Raw genomic sequence first — 19,627 nt, 5'->3', positions numbered from 1 at the left:
GGGTGCCCACTAGGGGGGATTATGGCGCAAGTTGCACCATGAAATTTTTTGGGAGGGATTTTTAAGTTTTTTAAATTTGTTTATTTAAATTTATTTCTTGATTTAATTTTCATTATTTATTTTACTTTATTTTATTACATTCTGTTTATATTTTATTTCATTTATTTATTTAGAAATGTTTGTGTGAGTGTGTGTGTCATTGGCGTAGCAAACAACTTTTCTATTTATAAGTAATAATAATAATAATAACTAAAAATTAATGATCAAAATAAATAAATAATATTTAAAAATAAATAAATTAATTAAAATATTTGAAAAAAAAATTAAATAAAAAAAAGAGAACTAAAAAATAAGAAAGAAAAACAGGGTTGAGGAAAATTTGGGGGGGGGGGATGGGCACCCCTGTTTTCAAGAAATACTTAACACTATAATTGCGGTGGTCTTCTCATACCTAAAATTATGGCGGGGGTCATTTTGACCCTCTAAGGAGAAAACTGCGTAGTTCCCCACATTATGTTTAATATTTGTAAAAATTAGCTTTAAATAAACATATTCATAATAAATGTAGTTTATTTAAAGGATGAGGAGATTCTAAAAATGTATAATGAAAAAAATTTTTTTTTAATTTAAATAACTTTAAAATAACCTGCCGTGTTTCAGTTGCATTAAGTTACATTTCAGGAACTAGTGGCTAATGCTCCCTTTTATGCACAAAAACATTATTAAATGCTTCAAGTTCTTATAATGATATGAGATATTTTTGAGTTTCTGCTCTGTTTCAGCGTCAGTGAATGTATTTGCATTTATTTTTTCTTCAAAGATGTCAACACAACATCTGCCAACACTCCTAACTTTGGATTTAAAAAAAAAATACTATTTTCTTCAAAGCTTTATATTACACTGCTCAGTGATTTAGGCAAAGTCATGAAGGGAATAAGCTATTTATGAAAATACAGAGGAGCAAGCAGTTAGTAAAAAATGTTTGCTTGGGGTCAAAATGACCCCTCATTTAATTCTTGTGTTAATATATTTCAAAAAAGGAACAGAATAAAGAAAGCCACTGAAAATACATTTAACGCACTCCTGTATTAAATTACGCATGCATTAATCACATGCATAAGCAGAGCGAATCTTGCAAGTAAATTGTTCACATTTAATCCAAGAAAATTAAGTCTTATGGATTTGGCCTCCAGTTGCAGATTTCCTTCCAAGAAATAGACTGGTTTTGGACAAATGAAGAACACCTACTACTGGTAGGTGCTCTTGAAAGAAAACATTTGGAAATTAAGTTACTGAAGCTCTGGTTCAAATCTGTTGAATTGCACACTCGGAAATATTCAGAATCCTGTGCAAGTTCCCTTTTGTAAAAATTACGAATTCATATATCTTCTTACCATCTTGGTAGCACTCCTATTAATATTTTTTTAGCTAGGTAATATCTTTGTTTAAACGAAGTTTTTAAAAAGTATCGGCAATGTAGGTGACATACCTGCCAACTCTACTGGATTTTCCGGGAGACTCCCGGATTTTTGACATTTCTCCCGGTCTCCCGATTTTTATTGAAAATCTCCCGGTTTTTATTAATCTCTAAAAAAAATCCTTCCATTTAGGGATTTTCTTGAAATTGAAAACACCAAACCCCTTTAAAATAAATTTTTACATCATTTTAGCGCTTTTACTCCATGGTTTGAAAGTTTCCCACTCAATTTCAAACTTTAGCACATTGGAATCTGGCAACATCAGTTCTTGTTTACGTTTGCGATCTCGCTTCGCGCACTCATCGCTAAGCCTATGTTGCTTAATTACAACATTTCTTCCTGTACACAAAACGACCGCTATTATCGGGCACTTTGCGGCCGAAAAAAGGAGATTAAATCTTGTTGAAGACCTGAAAAAAACCTGTCTATGATTGAATTTTTACAGATAATTGAAATTCTTTTTTTCCCTAAATAACTTTTCATTGAAAAAGTATTACTTTAACTTTTATTCTTCCATTTAATAATTTCATTAATTAAACTCTGTATATGACTCAAGGAACTTGCATATGATTGTACTTTAAGAGATGGTATAACTTTGATATACCCCCCCCCAAAAAAAAAAAAAATTTACGCGCCAAATCTGGCACTCCCTACGGACTTTTTAGGGTTGCTGTTTCTTATTTTTGTGTTGCCCATTTAGGTTTTTTCAGCTTTTAGGTTTTTGCTGTTGCCAAATTTAGTATTTTCTTGTATTTTGTACCATAAGTGAGAAAAAAAGTGGCCAAATTTCCGATTTGGAGGGAGTATATCAAAGTAGTTCCTAAGAGATAATAAAAAAATCCCCATTTTCCCCTCAATAACATGGAAAAAAGCGATATTGCGCTACATTGGAAAAATCTACTGGATTTTTTTCTTTGGATGTTGGCAGGTATGAGGTGAAAAAAGGTTTTGCTCTTTTTTTTTAAGAGTTAGCGTGTATGTTTTGAGCAATTTTCGAAACTATTTTACTGTAGTGGGCAAGATATTAAGCAATTTGAAATGTACTTGCAGGATTTGCTTGACCGAGCAGAGAACAGAGAGAGGAAGTTAAAAATGCAAGAGGATTTGGAGCGTGCGAGACAGAGACGCTTGGAATGGGACATGCAGCAGAACCAGAACCCCGTAAAGATGCAGGCACCACCGCCAGGAATCCATAGTGAAGAATGGAAAAGGCAGCAACAATCATTGGAAGTAAGAGCTTATATACCTCAAATGTTGTCTTGTATGCAGTCCCCAGTAAAAACTGTAAGACAATGTTATTTGATTGTAAGATTACTTACAGATTTAGTCATGCGTTATTTCAGGTTCAGAGCCAAGGTTCAAGTTACAAGCATTGGGATCCAGAGCATTCTTAAATTTGTGGTTTAGATTTGTGGTTAAATAAATGGGAATTCTATTAAAATGCAGTTAGGCAAAATATGATTTCCATTTGCATAAAAATCCAGGAAGCTGCAAGGAGTATAGAAATTTCAAATACACCTGCTTTTGTTTCCTTGTCCCTCCCCCCCCCCCCTAACTGTTTATAGCTCTGACACAGCTAATGCCTAGATGAAATAGTGCTTCAAAAATTTCAAGATCTGTATGATTTTTTCTGTTAGTATTGGCTTTTAACCTTTTCAGAACTAGCAAGCAATACATACATGCATTCATTCGTACTAGTTCTCCTTCAGGGTCCATCAATCTGAGCTGAACAGAAATATTTACTGTAAGTTAGCAGTTCCTATCTGTGTTTTCTTCAAAGATTGGCACTGTACACTAGAACATCTTTTACCAAGGTCAGATTATGGGCTGTCAGAAATATTAATGTAACTTTTATCCTTGTTGTCATTTGTGCATCAAAGAGCAAGTATAATAATGCAGTAGATAAATAATGTGTGCAGTTCTGGATAGGAATCGGAGGTTTCAAAGATACAAAAGTTTTTTTTAAAAAAGATTGGAAAGAAACTTATTGAGGTTTTGGAGTCATGATTTTCTGAAGTTACGCTCAAAGAAGAATAATAATAAAAATTGAACATAAAGTACGTAATTTTTTCAAAATAAAAGAAGAGTCGGGACATTGCATGTGACTGTGAGTTTTGAGTTTACTGAGGTCATTTCTGCTTTAAATTCTCAATCACTGTAATGTTCTTGAAATATTAATATTAGTGTTCTTGAAATATTATATAATGTTAAGCATAAATATTAGTTAATCTTTCTGTGTCTTTTCTTTGCAACAATAACCTAATGTTAATTAGGGTGTTTTCATAAATACATCATGTTTTCCTTTCTTGTTATTCAATATCAAGTAATTTTCTTCAGATTTTTTAAATTTGTATTTAAAATGTTGTTTAAATGTTTTTATTTGCTCAAATTTAAGCATTTCTATTTATAGAGAACAGTTAAAATTATGTTCTGGAACGAAGTACTTGACATAATTTTTTGTACTTGTTAATGGTTTTAAAATTGTAAATCATACCTTATCAGGCAGAATTTATTGAATACAAGTTTTTTTGAGGGGTGAAAAGAGAGATAAGGTGATTTTCCGTTTCTGCCTAAAAAAAAGAGTAAATGGTAAAAGCAACATCTGCATGTAATTCCATTATTACTTTTCCAACACCATTTCACTGTTTGATCAGTGAAGTAAATGGGATTTTTCGGTACAATATTTCTCATTCACTTACTTTTCTACAGGAACAAGAAGGTAGGCTGAGGCACTTGCGTCTTGAAGAAGTCCAAAGAAAGATGGAATTAGATATGGCCAGGACTGCAGAAGAGAAATTATTGCGAGAAGCAAGGCGACGTCAGGTACTGGTTTCTGATGCTGTGCATTGATTAAATTGTTGGTAGTAAATGTTAAATTATGCAATAGAGTTCAGCAGTATTCTCATGTAAAACAAATTTTATTTTCACCAAAAGTGAAATAGGAAAACATATTGAACATTTAAGGTAAAAACAAAAAACACATCAAAAAATGAAATAAATTGTTTAACTGAATTTCAAGAATAGCACGCAGCTGTGCAAAGCGCAAAATTCGTATCTGCATCTGAGTTCAAAATGAGAAATTGCCGTTTAAAGTTTTGAGCCTCCATGTATTTGATTCAGATGAAACTTTTTCAAAAATTTTTAAGGAATGTTTTCCATTGACAAATGACCATTAAACGTTGTTTACGTAAAATGTGTGACAAAGAACCATCTAGTGACCATAACTCAATCTTGACAAAAAGTACAGATACAACTTTTGTACTTAGCATGGCAGCACGTATAAAATTTGGACCAGTGTTGCCAAACTCATTTTGATAAAAACATTTAAATGAAGCTGATTATTTTAAAAGCAAAGGCTAAATCTAACAGTTAATAGGGAAATACTTTTATTTATTATTCGGGCGATTGTTATTGGGGTGAAAAAAAAAAACGTTTTAATTGGAGGAATGTGCATAGTTGGTCGATCACTCTTGATTTATTAATGTTAATTGACCATTTGATAGTCTGCTTATCCTTAGATAGTTGCTCTTATTGTGCTTTTATTGAAAAGATTCATCTGCTGAAAACATGTTATAGTTAATTTTCCATTTGTTTTTTAAAATCTGAAGGCTGATACATTATTTTTTCCTCCTTCAGGATGAGTTCAAGGTACCCAACAGCATACCTCAGCAGGTACCGAATCGTCCGATGAAGCCGCCGATGAGTCATCCGATGATGGTCAATAACCAGCATCATCCAATTAGCATGCAGCAGAAGCCCAACAGCCATCCTTCCGAAAAGGGTGGCCGAATAGAAAATTCCAACCACCAAGACATTCCACCACCCTTACCCACGTCGCCTCCACCCAGTGAGCCCAGTTACCAGACTTCTCACAACCAGAAGCCGGCTCCGGTCGGCAACCAGAGAAATAACGATCCATACCAGAACTCTTTGATGGGTCAGGAGAGGATTCAGGAACCACCTGCGCCTCCCACCAGGAAATCGTCTTACGAAGTCGCCAATCAAATGAGCGGCGGGAATCGCTACGTGACGTCTTCGATGAGGAATTGTGATAACGGAGCACCACACCATCCCAAGAAGGTGTCGTTCCACGAAGAGATGGAGGATTACGACGCCAACGGCAACCACGATGGCGGCCAATCGTACACCTTGGACGACATCAACGAGGTGCTCGCGACGCCGCACAACAGTCAGAACCTCAACACCTACAATCCAGGAAGCACGCCTGGCGTCATCGGTACGCAGGAAGTGTACCGGGACCCCAGGCAGCGTATCGAGGCCGAAAGGAACCACCAGGTGGGGACGCCCAGGAACCCTGGTCCCGAAAAACTGACCTTCAAAGAGAAGATGAAGATGTTCGCACAAGAGGTCGGCGAGCCCGAAACCCCGAAGGACAAAGTGAAGACATCCCGCGCTCAAAGAGAAATAGAGGTGAATCTGAATGGAAGTTGAAGTGTTTTCATGTTCATTTGTAAAACTACTTATTCACTCATTCTGAGATCTTGCCATGGAAAGAGATGGAGTTTACAAGGTGAAGTGTCAACTTTTAAATATTTTATAGACTGTTGTATATCTTTTACCATTTTTGAGTTTGTGTTGAAAAAAGAGAAGAGTTTTTTTTATAGTGTTTCTATTGAACCACATTTATCGTCGTCATATTATAGTTTATATTGTAAATTTCCTTGATGTTTGTATAGTTTTATCATTAGTTGGCACTGTTTTTAGTAGCTTCTGATAATGTATCTGTTGATATAGGTCATTTATTCTATTGCTTTGTTAGAAGTGAAGTTTTGTAAGTAACCAGTATTACATCCTCGGCATTTATAATCAAGGATTTTAGTATCTTCAGGTCATATCAGACAAAATATTATTAGAAAGCCATCCCTAGGCAGTTTGCTAAGCTGTGAAAGAATATATATTAATTTACTGTTATTGTGGCAAATGCAAGCTATTTTACCTTTTTTTTTTTGGCATCTATTCAATAATCAAATGTGATACATAAAATTTTGCCATGTGTTTAACATGGCTAATCTTGAAATTACAAATGATTATACTCCTGTTTTTTAAATTCTTACTTTATTAAATTTTAAAAGTGTATGTTAAAGTTGAAAGTAATAATTTATGTAGTACGGATTCAAATTTTATATTTATACTACATATTATCAAGAAAAAGTCTAAAGCTTTCAATATTTTATAGAAATGAAATTTCACCCGTGTTTTTTTCTGCTAATATTTCATCCGAGTTTTAGTCATTTGTAAAGCCTGTAATTGTCTGTAGAAGTTGTTGTTTCATAAAATCTTTTTTCCATTGATATTTTGTAGGAAATTTCAGGGAAGCATACTTAGAATTGTGCTTTTTACTAAACTTTGATTAATTGTTGCGATTTATCATAGGTAAATTATTTTTTATGTTCATAATTAAGTGGTTAATTTATTAGTTTATGGTATTGGATAAAGCAAAATCACATATTTAGAAAAATATCAATTAAACCTATCTCCAATAAGAGATTTTTGATAAAACCTAAAAGATTTTTGAATGTTTTAAATAATTGATTGTTTTATTTAATACTGCATTGGTATTTTTTATCATTAAAAGTTTTGCTGTAGAGAACCACTAAAGCAGAAATTATTCCTCAGGTAGTGACATCATATATGCTACATGCTTCATAGTTATTATCATTGTGACTTTTAAAGGAAAATAATCTTAAAAGTTTGTTCAAGTGCCTAATTTTAAAAATATTTTTTACGATACTTTGTTTTACAACTAAATGTGAGTTGAAAACTTTTTCTCAAGAAGGAAATTAGTTTTATGGAAATTAGATCTAAAAATATGCATTAGAATTTTAAACAATGTTAAAATTGCAAATGTGATGATTGTGCTTATCAATATTGTACTTTCGTAAGCTTTTTAACTTTTTTAAGCTCTCACTTAGTGTAGACTATAGACTTTGAATTATAAGTTTGAATTTTGATAATAGATTTAAAATAATGTCTGTTCCTGTTATGTTTTTTGATGAAAATCTTCACCATCTTGAAAGCACTGCTTGATTACTTTGTTTAAACTAGTTTAAAAGTGATTAGAATTTAATCATTATTCAAAAATACTTCCAGCGGTTTTTTTCCAAGTGTAGATATACCACATCAGAAACTTTTCTTTTCTTTTTTTTGTATAAATATATTTATGAAATCTGCATATCAAGATTCTTGTTTTATAAAAATTTAGGTGTTTCATCTAAAAGCATACCTAACCTTGATTTTGTATTTCTCTTTGTAAATTACCGCAGGAAAAAAATATGCCATTTCTGTTCCATGTTGGAAAGTAACTGTCCAAACTTTGATAAATGCTTGTGGCTTTGTAAATACACATTTTCAGCAACTTTCTTCTACACAGAAGTTAAAGCATTATTTAGTAAGTTTAAATGAGAACCTATCGTTAAATTATATGATAGCTGTTAATTAGCCATAATCTAATTATTGATGTCTTAATTGAGCGATTACCCAAATTAATAGAATGAACAGAATATTTTGCATTGCTTATCTGACATTTTCTACAATGAGAGCTATTTAATAGCTGTAGACTAATTATTGATATCCTCAGTTTTTTTCAAAATAATAAATGCAGTCTTTTTTTTTTTTGTTATTTCTAGCATAAAATACAACAAGATTTGTTATCCTTTAGCTAATTATTGATGTCCAAATAGAGCTTTTATCCAAGTAGATTAAACGTTATATTGAGGGTTAATATTTGTGGTACGTAATTTGAGTGTGATGAAAAAAAATTTTCAAAGTTAAAACATCGATGTACATTGTTTTCTATCTATAGGGTGATCCAGACATAAATTGGATCCTTTTTGCGAACCCTTCACAAAATTCTAAATTGTAAAGGCGGCCCTTTAAATTTCAGACCTTAAAATTAGTCCTTTCACAAACTTTCATTTGTACAAACAACTCTTTCTAGCTGCTAAACTCAATCAACTGGCATGGAAACAGGACATTTGTATTTTTTTTAAATTTAAAATACAACTTCCAATTCATTCCCAGCAAAATATTAAGGACCAAAGAAATTGCATATTAGAAGTGTGCTTGCTGAAAGTTCTCTTTATGATATGACAAGATTTCCCTTTTTCTTTTGTCCACAAAATAATATAAAAAAGAAATATTCCCAAAAATAGTTATTTTTTACAAAAATTTTAAGTTCAAAAAAATTTTTTTTTTCAAAATGTGGATCTAAAAATAAAAATTTGTATTGACCTCCTGCCGTCTATAATTTGATTGAAATATGATGTTGCCATTAGCAAAATCAAAATAATATTTTAGAAGAATTTGAATTTCACTGAAATTCTGTGCCTTCAACTGCCTTAAGACAATTAAAATATCTAATTAGAACTTGTATATCTTTCAACATATTTAGAGTATGAATTAACGAAAGTGTGTTATAAAATCAAATTGTATTTATGTAAGAAAACAGTGATATTCTAATGTTGAATATAATGTTTGAAAATAAATTTAAACTTGGTGCCTTTTAAAACTACTCAGTAAATTCCTAAAAGGTATGCCCCATCAAGCCTTAATAGTTAAATTCGTAAAATATTTAGAGTTTGCGCAGATTTTTTGTTTTAAAACAATTAATTTTAAATGATATGTATTGTATCTGTGTGTATAAAAGTTTTCAAAACTGAAAATATTTTTCATTAAGTTGAAAGTATGTCTCATGCTTCATCCATGAAAGTGATTTAGAATTCATATGTTTGAAGTTTTGAAATTGTTTTAAAACTTTTAACTCGTATATTTTTAAATACAGATTTATTAAATATGCTAAAAATTGAGCATATTGATAAATCAAAATTACAACATTCTTAGAAATCTGTCATTTACATTATAGTGCACATTTGTAAAATAGTATCCCTGCGCAATTCCTTGAAAAGTTTTGTGCAATTTTTCTCCAATGTTAAACTTCTGCATTCTGTTTAAAATTTTATTCCAGGCTCAATTTTCAAGTTAAAATGTTTTAATATATGCAATTGTAACTGCTTAGTGCTATCAATTAAGTTCTGGGATGGAATGGTTTTCCAATTACAGTGGAACCTCATTAACCTGGACCAATAGGGGATGCAGATTGTCCAAATTGATATAAGTATGGATCTATTATTTTTTTATTAAACAACCTGTAAATTGAGTCAAGGTACAAAAACAAACTACTGTGCACAGTAAGACTTGTATTTTAAATGCAAGAGAATGAAATAGAAAACTGCATAAGATACATTAGGAAAATATGAAATACTGCCTACAAAAATACATTATTGGGCTAACTCTCCTTTTTACTAATACAGTATATACATCTAAATGACTGTCCAGATTAATGATAGTTTACTGTATCATTAGATTTCAAGTTTCTGAAGAATCAAATATTATAACACATATCTGAGGTCAAGAAAGAAATGAGAACAATTGCTTTTTATACCCCCCCCCCCCTCTTTCCTGCAGTACCATTCCATCAAAATGGAGGGAGAAGCCCAAGCCTTAATTATGTGATTTTTTCACTAAAGAATGTCCACTTGTTAAATATAACTAAAAGAACATTAAAATTGTCACAGCATTCTGTAAGCAAGGTGAAAAAAATTGCTTTTTTTAATATTGCAAGATAAGTATATTTGTATAGATAGTTCTTAATTACAAAACTAGTCTCTTTATAAGGTGTTAATATAAAGTGTTAAATTAAAATTGCTATTTCATCTGATGCTAACAAACTCATTTGATATTTTATGTCAAAAGTTAACAGCAATTTTTTAAACCTCAAGAACTTGCATTTGAAAAGACATAAGTTAACTTAATGCATAAAAGGTCTATCACTTTCTAGTTTGTTGGGGTGAAACTTATAAAAGGAAACATACAATTTAACAACAGCCAACTGATAAAACATTGAAATTCCTCTACTACAAACTTTACGGGACTGAAAATTTTACTTGTTGTAATGGTAATTTCAATGTAATGGAATTCATTTAATGTAATGGAAGTCAAATCTGAACTGAAAATTTATTTCATTGAAATGGATATTTCGTTGTATTGTAACGGAATTTCACTGTATTTTCTAGGTGTAGAACAACCTACTTTTAACTTGGCATTGCATTTATTGTTGTGAGACTTGTAAATTCCATGCAAGTTTTTGAGGGTTAAATGATATTAGTAACTGGTGATAAAAAAAAGTGTGAAGCTATTCTTGAGTAAACACAAAAAAATGCGCTTTTGAAAGCAGCTATTTTATATATTTTATATTGTATATGTTCAGTTGCAATATTCCATTTTTTACATAAGATGCAGATCATTTTATTGTAATTTTTATTTAATGATTTGCTACTCTCTTGATGGCGTTAAAGTTTCATAGATGCATATATTGCCATCATTTGTAGCTGTAATATAAATAAAATTGTACATTTTAATTACGTGTATTTCTATCTTATGTTTTTCTTTGCTTTAAAATGTCATATGATAAGATTGGGGAGTTTAGTGAAGCAGCTCATTTAAAAAGCTGATAATTCTGATTTATATATGAGGCAGTGAGAAGCAAAGGGACGTACGTGCCAAAATTAAAAATTTGGAGATAATCATTACAAATGGTATGTGAACCACTCCTCTGTTTTGATGCAAGAGATAGTACTAGTAGCTCTCAGTGGCGGCGATTGGGGGGGAAGGGGGGCGACCGCCCCCGCACTTTTTCAATCATTAAAGATCGCCTGAACCTTTTTAAGATTTTAATTTGAAAAGAATTCTGGGAGATCACCCAAGGATATCTGGATTTCCTTCTGGTATTTCTATCCTCTTCATAGACTGTGATTTGTGTTCGTATATTTTCCTATTTTTCGCACCCTGATTTACATTAGGCAACTCCGTGCATTTTATGTAATTCATAATAGTTTCGACAATATTTGTGTGACCATTTTTTGCAGCCCATTGCACTGCAGTATGCCCTTGAGCTGATTTTTCCTTTGCATTAACTCTAGCTTTTAATAACATTTCAACTACTTTTAAATTTCCGTGGCATGCCGAGGTATGTAGTGCAGTTATGCCATACTTGTCTTTTGCGTTCACATCAATGTCTCGGTGATTCAACAAAGCTTCAGCCAGGTCAGAAAAACCAAAGTAGACTGCCAAATGAAGTGGAGTACTACTATGCAAAGCTTCTTTCTCATTGACCAAAATTCCTGGTGCTTTCAGTAGCAATTCTGTGGCTTCTATAAAACCTCCAGCAGCCGTCGCATGCAGAGCGGTTTGTCCAGAGTTATCCTTTTTATTGACCAAAATCCCTGGTACACTTAATAGTTTCTCTACTACCTCTTCATGATTAGCCATTGCTGCATAAATAAGAGAAGTGTTTCCGTAGATATTTCCTGCATTCACATCAATTCCCCTTTTTTGCAATAAGAGTTCGACTATATCTACGTGACCCTTTTCGGACGCAACATGAAGTGCAGTATTGCCATAATGATCTCCTTTGTTTACATCAATATTTCGAGTGTGTAATAAGGCTTCACATAATTCTGTGTCATTTGTCTCCGCCGATTTCATAAGCAGAGTCTGCCGGATAGCATTGTATTCCTTTACGTGATCTTCGGCAATATCTGCTCCATCTCTGAGCAACTTTTCAACCTTCTTTGAATCACCAATCCTCGAAGCTTCCAGAAGCTGAATATTTATTACATTTGCTTTAACATCTTGGTTCACTTGAGGTAATTTTGAAGTTTTCTGAAATTTTGTCCCATCATGTGTTTTAACATTAGTTATATTGCTGACGAAAGCTTCACATAGGTCTACGTTGTTTGTCTCCGCCGATTTCATAAGCAGAGTCTGCCGGATAGCATTGTATTCCTTTACATGATCTTCGGCAATATCTGCTCCATCTCTGAGCAACTTTTCAACCTTCTTTGAATCACCAATCCTCGAAGCTTCCAGAAGCTGAATATTTATTACATTTGCTTTAACATCTTGGTTCACTTGAGGAAATTTTGAAGTTTTCTGCGATTTTGTCTCATGTGTTTTAGCATTAGTTATATCGCTGATGAAAGCTTCACATAGTTCTACGTTGTTTGTCTCTGCCGCTTTCATAAGCACAGTCTGCCGGTTAGCATCGTATTCCTTTACATGCTCTTTAGCAATATTTTCATCATCACTGAGCAACTGTTCAACCTTCTTTGAATCACCAATTCTTGAAGCTTCCAGAAGCTGAATATTTGTTACATTTGCTTCGACATCTTGGTTCACTAGAGGTATCTGCGCTTTTGTCTCATGTGTTTTAGCATTAGTTATATCGCTGATGAAAGCTTCACATAGTTCTACGTTGTTTGTCTCTGCCGCTTTCATAAGCACAGTCTGCCGGTTAGCATCGTATTCCTTTACATGCTCTTTAGCAATATTTTCATCATCACTGAGCAACTGTTCAACCTTCTTTGAATCACCAATTCTTGAAGCTTCCAGAAGCTGAATATTTGTTACATTTGCTTCGACATCTTGGTTCACTAGAGGTATCTGCGCTTTTGTCTCATGTGTTTTAGCATTAGTTATATCGCTGATGAAAGCTTCACATAGTTCTACGTTGTTTGTCTCTGCCGCTTTCATAAGCACAGTCTGCCGGTTAGCATCGTATTCCTTTACATGCTCTTTAGCAATATTTTCATCATCACTGAGCAACTGTTCAACCTTCTTTGAATCACCAATTCTTGAAGCTTCCAGAAGCTGAATATTTGTTACATTTGCTTCGACATCTTGGTTCACTAGAGGTATCTGCGCTTTTGTCTCATGTGTTTTAGCATTAGTTATATCGCTGATGAAAGCTTCACATAGTTCTACGTTGTTTGTCTCTGCCGCTTTCATAAGCACAGTCTGCCGGTTAGCATCGTATTCCTTTACATGATCTTTAGCAATATTTTCATCATCACTGAGCAACTGTTCAACCTTCTTTGAATCACCAATTCTTGAAGCTTCCAGAAGCTGAATATTTGTTACATTTGCTTCGACATCTTGGTTCACTAGAGGTATCTGCGCTTTTGTCTCATGTGTTTTAGCATTAGTTATATCGCTGATGAAAGCTTCACATAGTTCTACGTTGTTTGTCTCTGCCGCTTTCATAAGCACAGTCTGCCGGTTAGCATCGTATTCCTTTACATGCTCTTTAGCAATATTTTCATCATCACTGAGCAACTGTTCAACCTTCTTTGAATCACCAATTCTTGAAGCTTCCAGAAGCTGAATATTTGTTACATTTGCTTCGACATCTTGGTTCACTAGAGGTATCTGCGCTTTTGTCTCATGTGTTTTAGCATTAGTTATATCGCTGATGAAAGCTTCACATAGTTCTACGTTGTTTGTCTCTGCCGCTTTCATAAGCACAGTCTGCCGGTTAGCATCGTATTCCTTTACATGCTCTTTAGCAATATTTTCATCATCACTGAGCAACTGTTCAACCTTCTTTGAATCACCAATTCTTGAAGCTTCCAGAAGCTGAATATTTGTTACATTTGCTTCGACATCTTGGTTCACTAGAGGTATCTGCGCTTTTGTCTCATGTGTTTTAGCATTAGTTATATCGCTGATGAAAGCTTCACATAGTTCTACGTTGTTTGTCTCTGCCGCTTTCATAAGCACAGTCTGCCGGTTAGCATCGTATTCCTTTACATGCTCTTTAGCAATATTTTCATCATCACTGAGCAACTGTTCAACCTTCTTTGAATCACCAATTCTTGAAGCTTCCAGAAGCTGAATATTTGTTACATTTGCTTCGACATCTTGGTTCACTAGAGGTATCTGCGCTTTTGTCTCATGTGTTTTAGCATTAGTTATATCGCTGATGAAAGCTTCACATAGTTCTACGTTGTTTGTCTCTGCCGCTTTCATAAGCACAGTCTGCCGGTTAGCATTGTATTCCTTTACATGATCTTCAGCAATATCTGCTGCATCTCCGAGCAACTTTTCAACCTTCTTTGAATCACCAATCCTCGAAACTTCCAGAAGCTGAATATTTATTACATTTGCTTTAACATCTTGGTTCACTTGAGGTAATTTTGATGTTTTCTGAAATTTTGTCTCATGTGTGTTAACATTAGTTATATCGCTGATGAAAGCTTCACACAGTTCTACGTTGTTTGTCTCCACCGATTTCATAAGCAGAGTCTGCCGTTTAGCATCATATTCCTTTACATACTCTTCAGCAATATCTGCTCCATCTCTGAGCAACTTTTCAACCTTCTTCGAATCACCAATCTTCAAAGCTTGCATATTTATTGCATTTGCTTCAACATCTTGGTTAACTTGAGGTAGTTTTGAAGCCTTCTGAGATTGTGTCTCGTCAAGAGATTTATTACTAGTTACACTGTTGATAACGTACTGTAATTCAAGACCTCTTATATGATTCACTTTTTTTTCAACTATCTCTATGTAACATTTCTCTGCCGCACATTTTGCTGCCGTGAGTAATAAATTAATTTTTTCTTTCACATTAATACCAGCTTTTAGCAACTTTTCAACCTTCTTTGAATCGCCATTCCTCGAAGCTTCCAGAAGCTGAGTATTTATGGCATTTGCTTCAACATCTTGGTTCACTTGTGGTAGTTTTGGAGTTTTCTGAGATTGTGTCTCGTCATGAGTTTTATTTTTTGTTATATTGTCGTTAACATACTGTAATTCTACACCTCTTATATGATTCACTATTTTTTCAACTATCTCTACATAACACTTCTCTGCTGCACATTGTGCAGCTGTAAGTCCTGCATTACTTTTTTCCTTCACATTAATACCAGCTTTTAGCAACATTTCAACCAATTGCAAATTACCATGGTACGCAGCCACGTGTAGAGGAGTTTGTCCCAACTGATCTTTCACATTCACATCAATGTCCGGGTGATTCAACAAAGATTCAGCCGAATCCGAATGCCCATATTCTACTGCCAAGTGAAGTGGAGTACACCCTTGAACATTATCTCTTTCATTAACCAAAATTTCTGGTATGTTGAGCAAAGATTTTGTAATTTGCCAATGACCTCTACCAGCTGCTCCATGCAGAGCGGTTTGTCCAAACTTATCTTTTTTATTGACCAGAATTTCTGGCACACCCAATAAATTTTTTACTACTTCCTCATAATTACGCCATGCCGCGTAAAGAAGAGAAGTATATCCCCAGGTGTTTTCTATATTCACGTCAATCCCCTTTCTTTGTAATAAGACTTCAACTGTCTGTGCATGTCCATTTTTTGATGCTTCATGAAGAGCAGTATTGCCATACAGATTTCTTTTGTTGACATTAATATTTTGGGTACGTAACAAAGCTTGACATAGTTCTACGTCATTCGTCTCTGCCGCTGTCATAAGCAGAGTCTCTCGAATATTATCGTATTCTTTTTCATATCCTTCTGTAATATCTGCTCCTTCTTTCAGTAACTTTTCAACTTTATTATAATCTCTGTTTCTTGACGCTATGCAAAGCTGTTCATTTAAGTCACAGACTTCTAAACCTTGGCTCACTTGAGGCATTTTTGTATTTTTCGTAAATTGTTTTACATAATTTATCTTCATGTTTGCCATGTCATTTACAATATGTAACTTTTGATCTTCTATGCAATTCACAATTTTTCTTACAATTTCTACATAGCAGCTTTCCGCTGCACATTGCACTGCAGTTAATCCTTCATTATTCCTTTCTTTTACATTAATGCCAGCTTTTAACAGCATTTCAACCATTTGTAAGTTACCATGGCACGCTGCGGTATGTAGTGGAGTTTGTCCATAGTTGTCCTTTACGTTGACATCAATGTCCCTGTGATTCAACAGAGCCTCAGTCAAATCTAAGTGACCCAAGTCCACTGCCAGATGAAGAGGGGTATGATCATGAAACACATCCTTCTCATTGACTAAAATTCCTGCTGCATTCAGTAGTAATTTGGCAATTCCCGTGTGACCTTCACTAACAGACTCATGAAGGGCGGTTTGTGCATACTTATTTCTTTTATTAATCAGAATTCCTGGTGCTCTTAACAATTTTGCAACTACATTTTCATGGTTAAAACTTGCTGCCAAATGAAGTGGGGTATACCCATGTTTGTTATTTTCTGCATTCACATCGATATCATTGTTTTGTAACAATATTCTGACGACCTCTGCGTGACCATTTTTGGATGCTTCATGAAGGGCAGTATTGCCATAACAATCGCCTTTGTTTACGCATACGTTACGGGTGCGTAATAAGACTACACACAACTCTATGTTATTTGTCTCTGCTGCCAGGATAAGGGGAGTTTTCTTTGAATACCCTTCTGCATTGATATCTGCTCCTTCTCTAAGTAAATGTTCAACTTCTTTCAAATCGCCACTGTACACCGATTTTAGTAATCGAGAATTTAGTTCCTGTGAATAACTGCTTGAAAATCTATTTGCTCTGGGAGAGTTTGCTTCGGTATTTTGGTTGCTGTTCATTCCAGACATATTTTTTGAGATCCTGAAATACATGATAAAGAGAAATTTAACATAGCATAGCGGAAAACTTTTGAAAAGTGTTATATGGCAGAGAACTTTAAAATGTGTTCAAATCATCAACAATAATCTTTTTTTCAAAAATATGAACGTTTTTACTTTCAGTAGCACTGCACTGCACTGCACGACGTGGAATTGAAGCTACCTGTATGCTGAAATTAATATTTTTGGCCATTAGGGTAATGGCACCAGTAACAGACATGCTTAAAACATCGCTCTGAGGTTAACTCAATTTTCTAAGCCTTTTAATATACAGTAAACTCCCGATTATCCGCGGAATTGGGTGGCACAAGTGCCGCGGATAATAAAAATCGCGGATAACCGCAAAAAGACTAAAATGGGGGACAAATCAGGTAAAAATTGTCCTATCTCAAATTCTTAACTGTATTGATGCATAACACTTTCTGCAAACAGTGAAAATATATATAGAGTACACAGGGTTCGCGTTTACGCGCTATAGCGGGTTTTTTTACGCAAATTCGCGGGAAAGGGACGCAACTTCCGCGAAAATTCGGGGTCCTAGGGACTCAGAACACCCAAAAGATAAAAACCAGAAAAAAAATTGTGGAAAATGCTGAAGATCTATCTAGTGAATGCTTTTAAGCTTCAATGACCAGGAGAATCAACAGAAAAGGATTAAAATGACCCTATCTCTTTATCAGCTATTCAAACACACCCCTACTGTTGACCAGTCAATGGAATTTTAGTGATAAGACTGGAGCTTACAGTGACCTCCTGGGCAGAGCTCAAGGAGCAAAATATTGCAAGTTCATAAATAGCCCATTGTACTGTATTCTAAGAATAAATTCTCCCTCAACTTTTATCTTGGGGAAATTCCTGAAAACAACAATAAAGATCAAAAGCAAGAGTGGTTTCAATGCAATCTTCAGGATTGATACAGGACAACTGAGTAGTAAAAGCTTATCTATTTTGCATTCACCTAACCAGAATTACTTTTGAAAATTATTATCTTGCATCCTCAATAAAAGGATGGGTGAAAAAAAAATGGCGAATATTTTCCCGATCGCGCAAAACACAAAGTTCTGAACTTAACATTTTTCTTGTTAAATTACTTATGAATATGAATTTTATACAAAAGCACTTTAACCTTGTTCATTTTCTAGTAATTCACCTATTTCTGAGGGGCTATTTTTATTTGGACTGGCAAAAGTCACGTATTAATCGATCGCGCCATTTTGAAAATGGCGAAATTTTTAAAGTAGCACCAAAGCCAACACAGATATTTTAAAAGAGTCAAAATGAAGTCAAAATTTCTAATTTAAGATTGCAAATGAGCAATTTTCATACTCATGTGAGAAAATGTTTCGTTTTTGCGATCGCGATTTTTGCATTGGGTTAATTCGCTTGCGATTTTTTTTCTATTTCTATGAAATTGCCAATAATTGATGGGGGGGGGGGGGGGGTGGGGGCGTTAGCTTTTTTTCACGTAGAAAAATGTTCATGAAAGCAAAGGTTAAGGGAGTGCTTTCTGCTTGATCAATCAAAGGCATTTATTTTTTATTTCATGGTAAAATCCAACTTTAAAGTAAATTTTGAGTTTACCTCATTGTAACTGACTAAATAGTTTCTCAAATAATTAAATCTTGCAAGTGTATTATTTGAACATATGATAATCACAGGAAAAAAAAGGGCAAAATTAACCAATTTAGTTTATTTCATACCTTTTTCAAATAACTATGTGGATAGTTTCTTTTCCCTAAGTATAAATAGTTGTATATTATTCAATTATGTGCTAAGATTTTCTGTTTAAAATTTAAGGGACTCATTTTTTCCGCCAAAGGACCCAAATCTATTTCATTAATGGGTCCTTGGGACCCAAGTTACGGATAGTTGAGCACGAACACTGGTACAGTACAAATGTTTTGTATTTTTGCACAACCGAACTTTAACATCAATAGCAAACAAGTGTATGTACGATGAAGAACGCACAAAAAAAAAAAAATAATAATAATAATAATAAAATTAAATCAAATCAACCAATCAAGCAAAAACAACTGAGTGTAAATTTACAATTTTTCAAAAAAAAAAAAAAAACAGCCACTGGTATTCGCTTTTTACTGCGAAAATACATGTTCGTGATTGTTGATTGATTCGCGGATAATCCGCCCCGCGGATAAACCGCTTGCGGATAATCGGGAGTCTACTGTATTTAGACTTTTAAAACTATTTTTCTCTCATGCAACTGTATCTCATCTAACGTGTGGCTGCTTCTGGATCCACTGGATTAGTTACTGTTTGACCACGGATTGTATGAAATTGGCAAACGTCTAGTTAACAGGGTTCGTACGCTCCTTACAAACTCCTTATAAACTCCTGCTTTTTAAGAAAAGAAAACAAGGGCCCTTAAAACTCCTGAATTTTGCTATTATCTCCTTGCAAACTCCTTATTTTTTTTATTATACATGGCCTTAAAGATGTTTTTCTATCGCCAGTCCGATAGGAGTGATTACGTTGTACCTAATTTTACCAAAGTTCCGCTATTTATTCGTCTGCTAATACCGAAATCCGATTTTTTTCGTTACACAAATTTCTTCCCCACACCCGAATTTTTTTTTTTTCAAATTTATGACGATTATGTAGATAGTTATTTGTAAAATAACATCTTGTAGATTTGT

At 33.9% G+C, this 19,627-nt stretch overlaps 2 protein-coding genes across 3 annotated transcripts in view; one reads left to right on the top strand and one right to left on the bottom strand.

Moving 5' to 3' along the window:
• LOC129227992 (afadin-like) overlaps positions 1 to 10,915 on the top strand; it is a 160,505-nt gene extending 149,590 nt beyond the window's left edge. For both annotated transcript variants that reach the window (XM_054862620.1, XM_054862618.1), the window contains 3 exons: positions 2,529 to 2,708; positions 4,188 to 4,301; positions 5,115 to 10,915. In XM_054862620.1, the coding sequence (XP_054718595.1) occupies positions 2,529 to 2,708; positions 4,188 to 4,301; positions 5,115 to 5,930 (1,110 nt within the window). In that variant the 3' untranslated portion in view covers positions 5,931 to 10,915. The remainder of the gene's footprint in view (positions 1 to 2,528; positions 2,709 to 4,187; positions 4,302 to 5,114) is intronic.
• Positions 10,916 to 11,039: 124 nt separating this feature from the next.
• On the bottom strand, positions 11,040 to 16,135 carry LOC129227903 (serine/threonine-protein phosphatase 6 regulatory ankyrin repeat subunit A-like; the record flags this gene model as incomplete). Its single annotated transcript, XM_054862524.1, is given in 1 exon segment — positions 11,040 to 16,135. A coding segment is annotated over 1 exon segment (4,794 nt). The 3' UTR covers positions 11,040 to 11,252.
• Positions 16,136 to 19,627: the final 3,492 nt, after the last annotated feature.

The sequence above is a fragment of the Uloborus diversus genome, chromosome 8, assembly GCF_026930045.1.
Source record: "Uloborus diversus isolate 005 chromosome 8, Udiv.v.3.1, whole genome shotgun sequence".
Classification (NCBI taxonomy): domain Eukaryota; kingdom Metazoa; phylum Arthropoda; class Arachnida; order Araneae; family Uloboridae; genus Uloborus; species Uloborus diversus.
The sequence above is the reverse complement of the archived record's forward strand: the minus strand, read 5'-3'. Positions and strand labels throughout refer to the sequence as shown.